Below are 18,062 nucleotides of genomic sequence, written 5' to 3' on the forward strand. Positions count from 1 at the left end.
ATGATTATATATGATGATTACATATTGCAAACCTTGTCTACGGACTATAAACTTGTCTAAATAAAAGACTTGGGCTCTGTTCACAGAGCTGAAGTGGAAACCACAGGACAGTGCCTGTATGGACATATGATCTGTACATACATAAACTGGTCTATACTTTTTGACTCAAGTATTAAAAAGTAATTTGGTAGCTAAATCACATGCTGCAGTTTAAAATCGGTCTGTTCACCTTCAATAGCTTTTGGTCTAACGTTCTTTCAGCTGACTACTATTTTTCCACAACCATCTTATCCACAACATCACCTGTTGGGGGTGAGTTGGGAGGTCCCCATTGACATGTGAGAATCAACTGGTCCCGCCAAAATCAACGTGCGTTGTGTTTTTTTTTTTCTCAGAGTAATCTTATGCATAAAGGAATTCATTATCTCTTTTCTTACTTTCTTTTGTCCTCATGTGTTTCTCCATGCCGTGCATCTGTCCACTGTGCTCCCTGTTTCTTCTTAGGCATCGAAGCCGGAAGCACATTGAGAAACTAAAGGCTGAACTTTTAGAATGCAACACGAGGCTAAATGCTACGGACTGCCAGCAGCGTGGAAAGGTAACCTGAGTAAAGACCCATTTAGACACAACTATTATCGTTCAAAATTCGCTCAAAAGATAGCTTTTGAGTGATTATCGTTGCGGCCATCGTGCACTCAGCGGGTGGTGCTGATAGCATTCTTTCAGCTGGTATCCTGCTGCAGTTCTCAGTGGGACACCAGCTGAAAGCGCTGAGAACAATGCAGCTGTTTGCATATACACAACAGCTGCATTGCTGCATTGTTCTCCAAGCTATTGCAGCGGTATCCCACTCTGCCTGCATAAAGACCCATTTACACAAAGCGATGATTGCTCAAAAATCACTAAAAAGCGATCATCGTTGCATCTAAACGCACGTCCATCGTGCACTGCTAGCTGATCATTAATTTTAAGCCAACCTAAAAATCGTCGTTCAGCCTTATCAGCAGTTCTCTACGGGGAGTGCTGATAGCATTGTTTCCCATTGGAGAACAAAGGAACTGAATGCAGATAAGAGCCCTCGGGCTATTAACTGCATTCAGCGAAGGCTTCATTTGCACACTAAATTCCTATCAAATAGCTGAGTAGCTACTTAATAGTTTTTGCAAAATGATCGCTCAAAGCTGTCACTCAAACTATCGTTTGAGCGATCTTAGAGCAATCATTGCTCCGTGTAAATGGGCCTTACCTCTTAAAGGGGTTGTCTCGCGGCAAAAGCGTTTTTTTTTTTTTTTAATGGACCCCTGCATTATGCCCTGTGAAAAAGAAAGCATGTGTTAGTTTTTAAAAAGCACATTGCACTTACCTGCATCAGCGTTCTGCAGCTTCTTCATTTCTTCTTTTAAAGATGGCGCCGCTGGTCTTCTCCCACGGTGCACCGCGGGTCTTCCCATGGTGCACCGTGGAGTTTCTTCTTCTGTCTTCCGCGTTCCACTGCCGATACAGCCACCTCATTGGCTGATCGGCACCACGTGACGGAGGCGGAGCTACGATGACGACGCGGTGACCAGCTCTCCGGCACGAGCGGCCCCATTCACCAGGCAGAAGACCGCACAGCGCAAGCGCGTCTAAAAACGACAGAAGACAGCGAAATTAGACGGAGACATGGACGATACCAACGGAGCAGGTAAGTGAATAACTTCTGTATGGCTCATATTTAATGCACGATGTACATTACAAAGTGCATTAATATGGCCATACAGAAGTGTATAACCCCACTTGCTGCCGTGAGACAACCCCTTTAAGTAGCTACTTGGAGTTATGCAAAGATGATCGCTCAAATTATCACTCAAACGGTGGTTTGAGCGATCATTGCTCCATGTAAATGGGCCTTTAGAAATCTCTTTCTCTTTATGATACTTTATCATGAGAGATTGCCATATTTTTTGTTTTATTTTCTAAACAGATAGAATCACTGCAGAAATTTATTGACATTGCTCAAGAGGACAACCGAAAGCTTGCACATGCGTTGGACCTGGCTTTACAGAGAAACTCTGTTTTACAGAATCATGTCCATGAATTGGAAAAAGAGCTACAAAAAGAATTACAAGAGAAGTAATTGTTTCTGAACGAGTAATATCACTGTAATAGTAGAGAATTACATACAAAGAGTTCACTAAGATTATCTCTAATTTTCTTTGTAGGACAAAATCTGAGGAAGATTGCAGAGTAAAGGAAAAGTTATGTGAGGAGAAACTTGTATCACTGAAGAAACAGAACCAGGTGGAAAGTAAGGAAGCAAAGAAGGCAGCAAGAAAGGAAATTACAGAGGTATCCTATGTGTCTAATTTAGAACAACCATGCCTCCTATGCCAGATAGCATTTTCTTTCTAGTATATATCTTCTTTCTTTATTTGTAATTGCAGTACAGCAAGTAGAATATGCTTAAATTATTATAAAATATACTTCTCCAAGTGTCGTATTTTCAGCAGGTAAGTGTCCTGTGATCTTGGCAGTGAGCCTTTCCATGTCGGTTTGATCGAGATCTTGGACACTTGCTGCATTACACTGTCCCTTGCCAAGATGCTGTCCATCTAACCTATATGGAAGGGGGTTACTGCCAGAATCCCTCAGACAATTGCCTTTTGAAAATGCGCCCAGTAGATATTTGGAGATTAATTTGCATTCAGCACAGTAGCTGTTAAAACTTATTTTTCTAAGGTATTCATTATTACTGCTACTATACATGGATATGTCTCTTTAGCCATTATATAGCAATTTATACCCACCAAAACTGATGACGTGTTCCCTTTAAGACAGAGTTGGCTAATCCTGAGCCTCATGCTACAATGGACTCGTAGCTTAGAATGGCCCTTTTTTCACCACTGATTTAGATTTATGTAAGGAAATGAGTATGTCTAGTATGTAATAACTTACATCACAAGATATTTTATTAAAAATACAAAGGGCTTGATCTCACTGCCGTTGGCTTCAGTTAACCATTTAGCGCTGAGCTATTTGTTCCCTTTGAAAAACTGAAAAAAACAGAAATATTTATTTATTTTTTTAACCCCATTGAAATCAATAGGAAATATAGAAACCTTTAATTCCATTTTTATGTCCATTTCTCTGCTCCTCCAACGGTTAACTGAAGCTGAAGGCAGTGAGAACAAGCCTTTAGTTGTAGACCTTTGGATATATTTATTGAAGGATTTCCTTTGAGTTTTGGATCAATATACATTATATGCTGCAAACCATCAGAGAAGCTGGCAGATGTAATCCCTTTTGAAACAAATCTCATCACCAGTGAGAGGTAATCTAATTTTTGCCTTTATTCTGTTTTATATCACACAGCTGAAGAAAGCATTGGACTCTGTTACCGAAAAATCAACTGAACTCTCACAAACAAACAGAGACCTGAGAAGTAGGGGCTCAGCGCTTGAGAAAGAGACCTCACACCAAAAAGACCTTATTCGCAGCCTGAAAACACAGCTTCAGTCTTACATAGAGAGCAAAGGGTTCAGGAAGCAAAATGAAAGAATACAAGTGAGTTATATGTAATATGTATGGTCTATGAAATACTTGAGGGGCAATAATGGCACATCCCAACTCAAACTATTTTTGAGAAACTTTCACAGAAAATGGCCGTTACTTACTGACTGAGGAATGCATATAGACGCATCCTCCTCTCACCATGCAGGTAGCTGACTACCAAATGGAGGAGCCAATAACACCTGTGAGGGCACCGATAAAACACCCACTCACACTGCCTCCTAATAATGAGGGGGGTGGATGCTTGGTGTAAACTCCCACACATGGTGGATACAGGGTGCCAGACCATTCTGTGTAGGGACCCACTACAACGCAAGGAACCGTGAAGTGGTTAGTGGGCTCATGTATCTTGGCCAACATCCAACCAATGCCTTGCATTTATTATCTATCATTCACATGCAGTGTGGCATTAAGACTCCAGGGGGAGCCCAGGGTGGAAGTACCAATGTGGTTCACTGATGGAAATGCAGGGCAACCCGCCGAATTATCATGGCGTCATTAATAGGTTGCTGGTCTGCATGGTGAACTACATATATCAGAATGGTCTGGCACCCTGTATCCACTATGTGTGGGAGTGAACACCAAGCATCCACCCCCCTCATTATCAAGAGGCAGTGTGAGTGGTTATTATTATCGGTGTCCTGCACAGGTGTTATTGGCTCCTCCATTTGGTAGTCAGCTACCTGCATGGTGAGAGGAGGATGCATCTATATGCACTCCTCAGTCAGTAAGTAACGGCCATTTTCTGTGATTTGTTTTTAATTCTTGATTTCCCCTTCTGTGATGCATTTTTGAGAAACTTGCAGTAAACGTTTTTTGAAATAAGTATTCATGTAGTGCATGTATCTGAATGATTTTTTTTTTTATTATTATTTTTAAGACCATATATGGGAAAATCTTGCTTCACAGATGCTGGAAGAGCACATTGCCGATAAAGTGCAGTTTTGACTTGGGGTCAGGATTTGTTGTTCTTGCACTGAGCCCCTCAATTGTAAAAATCAGAAGAATAGCTGCAGAAATGGAAAGATACACTCCATTTTTTGTCTTCATGCTCTTTCCCGGCTCTTATACTCTATTCATCTCTGTTCAGTCTCCTCTGTTCTGTTATGCTTTACACAAGGCACGCCCAACATTGCAGATATCTTAGCCTTAGCTGAACTCTGTTTCCCACCACCTTTTAATAGCTCTTGTCATTCCTGTACAAACCCTTTAAGCAAAAAAGTGAAAAGCTATCTGTGCTGCTTGTGGAAACTCATTCTAGAAAGGGAGAATGCATCAGCAGACTAAAGGAGATGGGCAGAGGAGCCTAATACCGGACCATTTAGAACAGTGTACTGTTAGGCCCATTCAGATATCCTATCTGTATGCTGTCCACATATTGCACAGACCCATTATATCCAATGAAGCTTGTTGACATGAGCGCTTTTTCCTGCAGAAGAAAAATAGTTGCATGTCCTATTCTGCTCTGTATTATGGATTAGAGTACTACATTCTATGTCCACTGCCCCTACCAGTGGGAAAGAACATGGACGTTCGTCCACATGCTGGCCAATGTGAGTTGTTCCTGAGAATCTGGACGCAACTCACATAAGCTCATTTGAATGGGCCCTTAGTGTCTGACCCCCTTCCTCGTTTAGTCTACAAAGTATTCTCCAATCCTAGGATGGGTTTTCACAGGCAAATAAATATATAAATGGAAAATAAAAAAGTTATGGCTGTCAGAAGATGGCAGAAAATTAAGTTTGTCATTTTTTTGCTGCAGTGTGTTCGTTGTAAAAACCAGACCCACCTCAAAAATGGCAGGATTGCATTTTTTTTCCTTTTTCACTGCATGTAGAAATTTTTAAACGTTTTTCATTAATTATATGGTATATTAAATGGTACCATTTGAAAATACAAGCCGTTCCGCAAAAACAAGCCTTCAGACAGATGGGTCAATTGGTTAATAAGAGTTGTGATTTCTTGGAAGTGGGGAGGAAAAAACAAAAACAAATAGAAATAAAAAAGCTACATCATTAACACAGTATTAAAAAAAGACTTGTCCATCCAGTTCAGTCTATTTTCCCCTCAAATGTTCATCCAGAAGAAGGCAAAAAATCCTAATGAGGTAGAAGTCAATTTTCCTCATTTTAGAGAAAATTCCTTCTTGACTCAAGAAATACAAAAGAGCTATCAGCAAACAAAATTTTCTGCGCTCAATAAATAGTGTGTAACCACAATTAGTAGTCTGTCAAGAATATATAGGAGTTACACTTACTGGGAAGGAGGGGGGTATGATGACCATGAGCCCCCTCCTTGAAGTGATATCTCCTTCAGTCTCCAGATAGATGTTTCCACACGTTTTAGAAATGAAGTAATAACACCTTTAATTCCAAACTTCGCTAAAACAACGGGCAACGCGTTTCAGTGCACACAGGCACCTTTCTCAAGCCATGGTCAAACAATGAAATCGTTACATATATATAGTAAATCAGTTACTATATATAACTGATAGCGTTGTGACGTCGGTACATTTAGACACGCCTCCAATATGGCTGCCACCACTGAGAGACACCAGCGGCATGTAATGTAAGTAACCGATTTACTATATATATGTAACGATTTCATTGTTTGACCATGGCTTGAGAAAGGTGCCTGTGTGCACTGAAACGCGTTGCCCGTTGTTTTAGCGAAGTTTGGAATTAAAGGTGTTATTACTTCATTTCTAAAACGTGTGGAAACATCTATCTGGAGACTGAAGGAGATATCACTTCAAGGAGGGGGCTCATGGTCATCATACCCCCCTCCTTCCCAGTAAGTGTAACTCCTATATATTCTTGACAGACTACTATTTGTGGTTACACACTATTTATTGAGCGCTGAAAATTTTGTTTGCTGATAGCTCTTTTGTATTTCATTTCTTTGGGATCACTCTCTTATGAGAGACCCCAATTATTTCTGCAGCTCTCCCCCTTGCATTGGAGGATCAAAATAGTGTCGGTTTCCACTGAATGACAACCTTGAGGCGCTATCTGGTACATCTTCTTGTGATTCTTGACTCAAGGTCTGACAAGCCAAATTACTCTTTGGATCAATAACAACAGTTTTTGAAGTAATCAGCAACTATAACATATAATATGAGGTGTTCAAGAAAGGTGTTCAGGCTCCTCTTGAACTCTAAGGCCTCATGTCCACGGGGAAAATCAGATCCGCTGCAGATTCTCAATGGAGAATCTGCAGCGGGTCCCTCCTGCCCCGCGGACATGAGCGCCGAAAATAGCAATTTAAAAGCATTTACCTATCCGGCGCGGGCGGGGAAGGTCAGCTGTTCCTCACGGCCGGATCTTCATTTTCGGCCGGCGGATGAATTCCTGACGCCGGCGGCACGTCGTCGACGTGCCGCGCGCATGCGCCGGGCACATCCGCCGAGCCGAAGCAAGGGAGATGCGGCCGTGAGGAAGAGCAGAGCTTCGCGGCCCGCTGCGGGTGAGTAAATGCTTTAAATTCCTATTTTAGGTCTCCCGCGGATCCGGACGGCTTCCATAGGCTTCAATAGAAGCCCGCGGGAGCCGTCCCCGCGGGAGACCCGCATGAAAATGGAGCATGGTCCAGATTTTTTCATGCTCCATTTTTTTTAAAATCACTTTTATTGACGATCCGCGGGTATTTATGTACCCGCGGGTGGTCAATGCATCCCTATGGGATGCGGATCCGCATGCGGGAGATCCGCTGCGGATCCTAAATCATATTTTCCCCCGTGGACATGAGCCCTTAGTGAGTTTGCCTTTCCCACGTCCTCAGGCATAGAGTTCCATAGTCTCACTGCTCTTGCAGTAAAGAGCCCCCTTCTATGTTGGTGTAGAAACCGTCTTTCCTCTAGATGCAGGGGATACCCTCTTGTTACAGTCACAATCCTGGGTATAAACAGATCATGGGAGAGATCTCCCGATATATTTATACATAGTTATCAGGTCACAGAACTATGTTGACATAAGAATGAAAAAAGTTATGGCAGTCAGAAGATGGCGGCAGAACATTTTTATTTATTTATTTATTTTTACAAAGATTTTTTTTTAAAGTAGTACAGCAAAATTAAAGCAACATAAATTTGGTATTGTGATTGTACGGAGCCATAGAATAAAGTTATCATGTCATTTTTGCTGCAGTGTGTATGCCGTGAAAACAAGACTCCATCCTTTTCCCCCTCAAAGACATTGAAATTGTGTCTGTTTTTTTTCCATTTCACTCCACTTAGAAATTTTAAAACTTTTTTCTGTAAATTTATGTGGTACATTAAGTTGTACCAATGAAAAATACAACTCGTCCTGCAAAAAATACACCCTCAGGGGGCGTCCAAATGAGCGTGTGCGTACATAGGTGCGCACAGAACCGCGTGCCCACGTACGTGCACAAAAACGCGTGAATGCAGGCCCGTGCAGCATTTCTTTCAATAGGGCCGCGGCTGCTGCCGGTTGCCCCATTGAATGCAATAGGATGCCGGCAGCCCCTGCAGTGATTTTTCAGGGAAGGGCTTGAAATATAAGCCCTTCTCTGAAAAATCCTCCCTGGTTTGTGTAAAAAATAAATAAATTTGTGTGTGTGTGTGTGTGTGTGTGTGTGTGTAATATATATATATTTAGTGTGTGTATATGTACGTATGTGTATATAATATAAATTATACACACCTCTCTGCCGCTGCCGTGTAAATATTCTCCGCAGGGAGTAAATCCACTGTCACAGCTGTGACAGGGGATCGCGATCTTCTCCCATTGCTTACAATGGGACCTGCGCTTCTGCAGTCCTATTGAAAGCAATGCGCTGCTGCAAGCCCTGTAGGGATTTTCGTGGAAGGGCTTTAAATATAAGCCCTTCCCTGCAAATCATCCATAGAATGTGTTATATATACTCCCCTCTGCTCAGCTGCCGGGGCTCAGGCGCGTCCAGCAGCGTCGTCTCCCTGCACTGCTCTGAATCGCTTACAGCAGACGGGGATTTAAGATTCCCGCCTGCTGAAAGGGCTTATCTGATTTGGCTGAGCGCCCAGCTAATCACAGGCAATGCTCAGCCATTCATTGAATTCAGGCGCTTGGCCAATCCTGTGATTGGCAACTTAACAGGCTGATCAAGTTGGCTTGACAGAAGCGGTCTCTCATAAACCCATGCTGATAAGGAGTTATACAGCTATTTTCATTGAGGTAACAATAGAAGAAAGACTTGCCACCTGCAGTTTCCAGGTTCACTTTTTGGTTCAATCGTTTTTTATTGGTTTTCAAAGAAAAGTATTATATAGACATTGCACAACATCGTTGATATCAACATGTGTCCGTATAAGCACAACAATCAACATACCTTGGTTTCATAATACTTATGGCATAAACTAGATTGTATAGCTTAATCTCTTGTGTCTCGTATCAGAAATTGGGAACTACACAATGTAAGATTATAACAAATCATGAACATAACTGGGGGGGGTGTGAGTGGGGGGGGGATGAGGGGAGAGGTGAAGCGGGGGTAGGGGAAGGGGGGGTACGGGAAAAATACCAGCCCCAGGTTCACTTTTTGACCCCTTTCTGAATATAGCCACTGAGGTGTTCAGGATTAGGGGGAAAAAGGGGGGGGGGGGGGAATTGCTTTTTTCCCCAGCTGGTGGTGGTTAATATATTTCCATGTTAGAAAAGTGGAGTGGCACATATTGTAGTAGCAGGAAGCTGGAACCCCTATAGAGGGAAAGAATGGGGTCTTCTGACCTCTGTGTGACACAACAGAAAGCAGTAAACGAGGTGAAGTGGCCATGTATGCATGCAGCTATCTAAATTGTAGCTTATAGGCGTTTTGAAACATTTGGTTGCTTCAATATTGCACATAAACGACAATTGAGAGAGCCACATGCATGGTCTCTTCCTTTCTGGAGTAAAGACTGGGGAGAAGAGAACCCCCCCCCCCCATTCTCTGAATAGGTGGGAGTCCTGGACATGGAACTTATCAATAATTATGGCCAATCATTTCAGTATGTTGTAAATGTCTCAAATGTTATCACTTTGAGTTTTATTGCGTGCCTTTGAAGTGGCTCAATTGGAAAATGTGGTCCTTTGGACCGAAAAAGGTTGCACATTCCTGTTCTAAATAAATGTATTCCTGCTAGTTCTGTTAATTGAAGTAAGCAATGGCAAACGTAGACACAACATCCACATGCTCAGCCATATGTTAGTTTTAGCTTTCAATCTCACTAATGAGTAGGACGTCGCTTAAGGGTCATGGGCCCGGGTGCAAACATTTATCTTGGGGCCCCCCAACTTCTCTCCACCCCTTAACATAGAGGTATAACTTCAAGCTTCTGGGCAAGGTTTTCCCAATGCATTATGGGCCCCTAAGGCTACTGGCCCAGGTGCAACCGCATCCTCTGCATCCCCTATAGTTACCTGAGGTGCTAATGAGTGTATTTATCTACTATTATCAAATTAACTATGTATACTGTATTTGGGCTTGTATATCCTTTCTGTGCCAATGTATACTGTATTGTAAGAGATATACACTCCTAGTAATAAATGTTGCCCTGTTTTGAGGTCTGATGCAATAGTCTATATGCATGCTACACTATTCTTAGATGATGAATTGATCTGCTATAGTGACCATAATCATGTGGTATATCCGTCTGTTCACATGTGACAGCTGCTTTCAGTTTTCTATAGTCAGAATCGGATCATCTGGTTGCTACTCATTAGCTCTCACCTGAATTGCTACAGGGAAGATCTGCCTTTTGCAAGCAGCAGTTTTATTGTTCCAATACATTTAAAATGCAGTTCCTATGGAGACTTACTGTATGTGGCTCTCCATGTAGTCCGATTTTGCAGTCGCACTCCCTGCCATCTGACCCCTACTTTGTGCTAACTTACATTTGGTATCTTAGCAGGAAGTAGGGAACACATGAATGGCAATATGTCTTCTGATTCTACTGTCAAAGTTTTCTTTGTAGTCTATTAGCATGTAGACAATAGCCTCCACAGGAGCTGTAGACACAAAATTGTAAGATCCATATTTCAGGCTGTTTGCAAAGTTTCATCATTTTTTCTAATTTTAGATGTATAGGAATAATAAAAAAAAGGTTGCAAAGGCGGGCCTTCCTTAAAAATGTCGGTTGGCTCCAGATTTCCAACCATTACTTGAAAACTTTGATCTTTATCCGAAAATGTCTGGTTGTCACTTAAAATCCTTGTGTGTGATGATTATGCAGGATCTAGAGGCCAAGCTTGCACATATGAAGAACATGAAGGACTTTTCTGAGAAGAGTAATAATGAACAGGTGAGATCTTGTGTAATGGTTAAAGAGGGTAAAACGGACATCTTATCCAGATGTGTAACTACTGAAGTTAGGGTGAGCCAACAGTAAGTTTCAGTCTCTTCTTCAGTGTAAACGCATTCAAGAGTTCATGAATGAAATTGACGATCTTCGCAAAGAGATTAATGCAGTCATGTCACAGGATGTAAAAGAATCTACCCTGCGGAGGCTGTTGGAGGAAGAGGTGGCATCCAGACAAAAGCTGGAGCAGAAGTGTAAGGTATTACATTATAGTTTAGGATCCTAGCACTTACTCACAATGTCTGAAAGGATTGTGTAACCCAAATCACCTTAACACGTCACTCTTTAATGACTCTTGCTCGTATAAGATCTTGGGTGCAAAATCTACCCTATAATGTTCTTGGTTCTTATTAGGAACTGGAATGTAAAGTTCTGAAGTTACAAAAAGTGCAGTTGGGCACAGAGATCCGCTTAAGAGATGCTAATGAAGAGCCTGAACAAGTAAGACCTTTTTGACTTAGTTGACTTCAGTACATTTTTGGAGATTTTTATTTTGTTCTTTTCTGAAAAGTCTTCATGGGAAAATGATGTCACAAATTCATGATCTGCTTTCCTGTGGCAGAGAAAATCTGATCACCAAAGCTTATTCCTGCATTAGATTTTCTCATCTGGTTTGCTTGTCCTATAGTGAATAGAAAAATGCAATCTGTGTTACCAATGTATAGTACACAAGCCTGGTCACCTCCTATTGAAAGCCGCTGCCACAATTTCTCCATTCTGCAACCCATTTGCTGTCTGCAAGATGTTGTTGCGGTTTCATTTTTCCTGATGCACCGTATGCTTAGGAAATATAGAACAAGCTACCCCTTGGCCTATGATGAACCAGCAGTCACAGACTCTGCAGCGGCTGCCGCCACCAGACTACAGCTGTAGGCTGTGTGAGTGGAATGCCTGTAGGGATGCTCCCTGGCCAGAGGCCAATGTAGAGGAGGGGGGGGCTATTATCACTTGGGTAGTGTTGGAATAACATATTGTTACTAATTTAGAGATGAGCGAGTATACTCGCTAAGGCTAACTACTCGAGCGAGTAGTGCCTTAGCCGAGTATCCTCCCGCTCGTCTCTAAAGATTCGTGGGCCCAGGGAGAACGGGAAGGAACGGAGGGGAGATCTCGCTCTCACTCTCTCCCCCCCGCTCCCCCCTGCTCACCGCCACAACTCACCTGTCACCCGCGCCAGCAGCCGAATCTTTACAGACGAGCGGGAGGATACTCGGCTAATGCACTACTCGCTCGAGTAGTTAGCCTTAGCGAGTATACTCGCGCATCTCTATTACTAATGCCACTATGGGGAACACTATTGCTACTGGAGCCACCAATACAAGGGTCACTATTACTCTTGGGGCCACTATAGGGGGACCTTATTACTACTGGGGTCACTCTAGTCTTACAATTAACATAACCATAAGGCTGATTTGGCCCTCGATGCAAAGGAGTTTGACACCCCTGCTTTACAGGATTGTATAGTGAAGATTGAAATTAGAAAAGGTCTCATCTCTAAACTTTACACAAAGGTAATATTGTGCAGTTTTCACACCGGCCACTAAAGTCTAATAGGCTGATGCTTCCTATTCTGTAGAAATCACTTTTCAGTAGTGTTCTCATCCTCATCTCAAATAGCATTACTATGAAAGCTGTCACCTATGTTTAGATAACATAAGATCCGGCATTCACAATAGGTGATGGTCAGAGCTCACCTCCTCCCCCTACCTGCACAGTGATCTCTACATCGGTCACAGAGCATGTCTAAAATACTCTCTCATAGAAGTCAGTGAATCCCCTCCAGTCTATTGTATGTATGGCCAATGAATCTGCTGTATAGAACAGGAAATCTCATGATTCTTTTACATGGACCAATTCTCAGGCCCAAGTATTCCTCCAAATGTTCATGTAACTGACAACTGGGCCATGTAAAAAGACCAACAATCAGCTGACCAATGAGCACACACTGATTTATGCAAGCCTGAAAATGCTTGCTGGTTAGCTGCACACCTCCTTGTATGTATGGGGATGAGCGATTATGTTATTGATCACCACTACAGAGCAGATAATCTGCCTGTGTACACAGAGGTAAGGAGCGCTGACCAACGTGCTCATTGTCAGTGGTCGTTACCTGGATTATATGCCCCTTTCAATTAAAGGAGTGAGTTCTACTGTAGAGCTATGTACAAGTCTGCACCATTGTTGTTGTTTTTTTGTGAAATTTGATGCAAATTTTCCACTGTGTAAAAATCTGTACCAATTCCTCTCTGTGTGAACATACCCTTAAGCTGCTTTCATAAGAGTGTATTTTAACTATGTATTTCGTCTATATTTTGCAGACCATAATATGGAGCTAATGTAAGCCTATGTATCTATTCACATGGGCATATTTTCATTGCCGTTTTTTGTTTTTTTTTAGTGTGTCTCTGTATTAGGATTTTTTTATTGGGAAAATATGGATTATTGTTTGTCCAGTAGAAAATAAAACCAATGACCATAAATATGGAATCAAATACAGATGACATACAGTTGTGATGTCATCTATAACATGTCCGTAATACGAACAGGATTACAATAAGCTTGTCTAAAGCTGCCCTTATAGAGGTTTGTTTTTTTTGTTGGTGTTTGATATAAAAATGGATGATTAAACGAGCCATTTCTTTAGTTTTAAGACAACGTGCACAGATCCTAACATTAGTGTGAATGTCTTACAAGGTTGGGCCTCATACACATAAATGTAATGCAGCCATGTAGCTATAATGTGGCCCCATTGTATCTGTTGGCCTGAACTAGGAATCTATGATGCCATTCGTTATTGGATCTGCAGTCAGGGCAGGACTTGAGCCATATATATTGCAGACATTGAGGAAGGATTTTCAGATCAACAGACTGCTAAGTCACTGGAAAAAAAAAACTTACCTGGCACTTTTAAAATCATCTGAATTGGCGAATAGACTAGTTTTTATAAGCAATTTCACTGATATTCTATTTTATTCTATGGTACTTTCTATCTCCCTGTAGGAATTTTCCAATTTGAAGATGTCATCGTCCTTTCCTCTCTCTACTTTGGAACACTGGGAGACCAAGCAGAAGCTTCAGCTGATTTCCAGAAATTTGCTGCTTAACCATAAAACCACTTGACGTTATGAAGAAACATGATATCAATGCTGCTAGGAGTTTTGACTAATTTCTGTAAAGAGTAATCTTTTACTAGTATAAATAGCTATTTTTGTATTAAAATACTTCCGCTTTTTTTTAATTTTTTTTATTAAATTTCAATTATGTAGAAGTTGAGTGATTGGATGACATATATTAAAGGGGTGTGGCTATACATGAAATTTAGGCATGACCTAAACGCAACCTCGGGCGCCAAAAATGCACAAACGTTGGTGCAAAAATGGCGTAAAACTAGGTGAACTATTAGGTAGTATAAACTTGGACTAGACAGTGTTAAGATGTGCTAGAGTTATTATCCAGCATGAGTCACAGTGATAAAGCTGTTACATTGAGTTTACATTGTCTAACTAATAGCCCGCATTTACATGTAAAGATTATCGCTCATTTTCGGCCATTTGGACGAATTTCGAGCGATAATCGTTGCATGTAAAAGGGCCTTTAGACCGTATTAGTAAATCTGCTTCATTGCCCTTAGAGTCCCTGTGCAACTGAGCATGCTGCAAAGACAATTGCGTGATATTATCTTAGGGTGTCTGTATATGTTGCAGTTGTACCCACATGTATATCCCCACTAAGTGCACCTGGACTCATTGTTTCAATTGGCAAGTCCAGGTGCTGCCCTGGACCTGGTGGTGGTTCGCATGGAGTTACAGCAGATCAACCACAGCAGGTACGGGTACCTTTAGGCCACTCGCACACAGGTGTTTTTTCTGCGTTTAACTTTAGGCAAGAACCATGGCCTAATACTTAGATGTCCTTTTTAGATGCAGAACTTTAGTCATACAGTACTCTGCAAAAGCTTTTGGCAGATGTGGAAAAATATTTTTTTTTAAAAGTTACTTTTTTATGTTTGTAAATTAACAAAATGCAATGTGAATGAACAAAAGAGAACTCTAAATGAAATCAATATCAGGTGTAACCACCCTTTGCTTTCATAAGAGCATCAGTTCTAGGAATACTTGCAGAAAGTCATGGATTTTTCAGGATTATAGTTGGGTGTATGATTAACCAATTATTCCAAACAGGCAACAATGATCATTGTTCTCTTTTGCAGTTTGAAATAGAGTAATTACCTAAAGGCGCATTTTCACCAGCAGATGATCGCTCGAAGTTCGCTGTCGTTTGAGTGACAGCTTTGAGCGATCATTTTGCATAAGCTAATAAGTAGCTACTTAAGAGCAATTTAGTGTGCAAATGAATCCTTAGCTGAATGCAGTTAATAGCTCAAGGGTTCTTATCTGCGATCAGATCCTTTGTTCTCCACAGGGAAACAATGCTATCAGCACTCCCCATGGAGAATTGCTGATAAGGCTGACTGACGATTTTTAGGTTGGACTGAATTTAACAATCAGCTAGCAGTGACGGAAAAGCACACGATGGGCGCACATTTAGATGCAATGATTATCGCTAAAATGAGGGCCAATTTAATGGCTGTGATTGGTTAACGCAGCGCCGGCTTTCATTGGCTGATGCCGTGCTGAGTTATCCAATCAGAGCATTAGGTTTCTGTAGGCGGGGTATTCGAGCCGCCCATCCAGAAAGCAATGCTCTGGCGGCGTGGAGAAGGAAGTGACAACCTGCAGCAGCGCCCCAGATCATCACAGAAGGTCGCGGAGGTGAGTATTGATTTAATTTTTTTTATTTTTACATGTAGTTAGTCTGGCGTATAAGACAACCCCCGACTTTGGAGAAGATTTTCCTGTGTTAAAAAGTCGTCTTATACACCAGAAAATATGGTATGTACGATGAGTAAGGCGGAGGGAAGGTGGGACAGAAAAAAGTGTGGGAACAAAAAAAAAAGAGGGGGAAACATATAATTAGAAATGGATACAGAAATGGGTAAAATAAACTGATAGGCGGAAGAGTTAACTCTGTCAAAATGGACTCCCTCCCCAAGTTTCTTTATTTATGCCAAGCTTTACCAATTAGATTGCCCAGGATATACTTGCTCCTAATAATCAAGTTTGTTTGGAAGGGCCACAGGCCTAGATTAAAATCTAATATTCTCACCTGGACTAAGGACTCGGGGGGGACTTAATCTTCCTGATTTCTCCCTATACTACAAAGCTAACATTGCAAATTGCATATGGAACTTGCTCAAATAGCGAGCAACCAAGCTTTGGGTTGAAATAGAATATACTACTGATCCCAGGTTAGCCCAGGGGGTTTTTTGGCTTCCGGGGGGGGGTGCATTGACGAGTCTCTTAATTTGTCCCCTTTACTCTCACAACTAAGGTCCGCTTGAGTAAAGCTTTGCCATAGAGTGCATTGGTCTCTATCCCCGGACCTCTCACCCCCCTTCTAGCTGATCCACAATTTAAGGCCTTTGAAGACAGTACGCATCTCCTGTCTATGCACGCGGACCCCATTCCACGTTTGACGGATGTTCTCGGACCTGGTGGGCTGAGGCCTCTGGTGGAGTTCTTTGAGGGAACTCTGATTCCTCCAGGAGAATGGCTGAGGTATTTTCAGCTGCGGGGGGGCCTTGCATTCCCTGACACCCGATGCAGGTTTAGTTAAACACCTTTCGCTCTTTGAGGTAATTTGCACCTCCATAGATACTCCTAAACGCCCAATATCGTACCTATATACGATGCTGCTGTCTCGAGAGGTGGGGGACGACCCCCCGGAGTATGTTGGGGCTTGGGAAAGGGAGCTGGGTCGGCACCTTCCCCGGGACCAGTGGCAAAAAGCTATCACTCTAACACACAAGGGGATGGTGTATTCTAGACTCCAGGAACTTAACTTTAGGATATTGTCACAATGGTATAGGACATGGGAACGCCTACATAGAATGTTTTCCCAAGCCTCACCCATATGCTGGTGGTGCTCTGGGAGTAGGGGTAGTATGAATCACATATGGTGGGATTGTCCCCTGGTGGCAGCTTTGTGGTCGGATGTCTTGGCCCTGTATAACAGGCTATGAGGTGCTTCCATTGTTCTCACCTGCAAGATGGCTTTGTTGTCTATGTTTCCAGGGTCCATAGCAAAGGTAAAGAGGGGTTTGTTACGATTCTTTGTCCAGGCCATTAGGCAGATCATCCCAAGATTGTGGAGAACCAACATTTCCCCAACCAGAGTTCAGTGAGTGGAGGCATCCAACACACTGGTGCGTTATGAAGAGATGAGAGCTGAGGAGGACCAAGATCTTAATGCATTTTATGCGGTATGGCAGCCATGGCTGGAATTTAGGTCATCTCCCAGAATGGAAGAATGGTTGTCTTTAGGTTCGGGCATGGCACAGTAAAGGCTATCTTTGAGCTTGACCCTGCTTCCCTTGCCCTCACATGAGAGAATGTGAAAGATAGCCTGGGTTGCCAACATTTCTACTCGGCAGGGTTGATCTCTCTTTTCCAACCTCATTTGAGGCCTAGATGTCCCTTCCTACCTTTCCCTCCGCTAGATTTCCCTTTTCTACCTGTGTTTATCTATTTCACTTTGCGTTCTATTATATTGTTTGATTTATCTGAAAATCTGTGACATGGGTGTACTCTTGGGATGCTTTTCAAGATCCACTGGCAGAAGAGCTATGCTGTTAAATTTCCTTTTATAGAGCTTAACCTGTCAAAGTTATACAGCTATATATTGTTAATTGTTTTGTCACCTATGTCATAATAAAATATTTTTGAACGAAACTAAACTGATGGACACATGGTAAAACCAAAAATGTAAATTACAAAATCAACATGGAATATCCTGCTACCTGAAAACTGATGGTATATACGAGCCTAATAGTATGTGAAGACTGTGCTATAAACTCAAGATTGTGGAGGTACATGAATACATAATAAAATAGTACTAGAGATGAGCGAGTAAAAAGGTTCCCCACTCCCCCCCCCCCGCTCCCTCCTGCTGACTGCTGCTACTCACCGCTCCGCCGTGTCGGCACCCGAACCTTTCGTCTCGAGCGGGCAGGTACTCGCTAAGGGCAATGCTCGCTCGAGCAATTGCCTTTAGCGAGTACACTCGCTCATCTCTAAATACGACCCAATTGCAAAGACCTAAACACAAAGGTTAATTA

At 42.2% G+C, this 18,062-nt stretch overlaps 1 protein-coding gene across 1 annotated transcript in view; it reads left to right on the top strand.

The window, feature by feature from the left end:
- Positions 1-14,108, top strand: part of CCDC150 (coiled-coil domain containing 150) — a 45,343-nt gene extending 31,235 nt beyond the window's left edge. Inside the window, exons 18-25 of the mRNA XM_066603189.1 lie at positions 505-598; positions 1,964-2,112; positions 2,202-2,328; positions 3,352-3,543; positions 10,760-10,828; positions 10,935-11,084; positions 11,240-11,326; positions 13,886-14,108. Coding sequence (XP_066459286.1) covers positions 505-598; positions 1,964-2,112; positions 2,202-2,328; positions 3,352-3,543; positions 10,760-10,828; positions 10,935-11,084; positions 11,240-11,326; positions 13,886-14,005 — 988 coding nt within the window. The 3' untranslated portion in view covers positions 14,006-14,108. The remainder of the gene's footprint in view (positions 1-504; positions 599-1,963; positions 2,113-2,201; positions 2,329-3,351; positions 3,544-10,759; positions 10,829-10,934; positions 11,085-11,239; positions 11,327-13,885) is intronic.
- Positions 14,109-18,062: the final 3,954 nt, after the last annotated feature.

Source organism: Eleutherodactylus coqui, chromosome 1, assembly GCF_035609145.1.
Source record: "Eleutherodactylus coqui strain aEleCoq1 chromosome 1, aEleCoq1.hap1, whole genome shotgun sequence".
In the NCBI taxonomy this organism is placed as follows: Eukaryota; Metazoa; Chordata; class Amphibia; order Anura; family Eleutherodactylidae; genus Eleutherodactylus; species Eleutherodactylus coqui.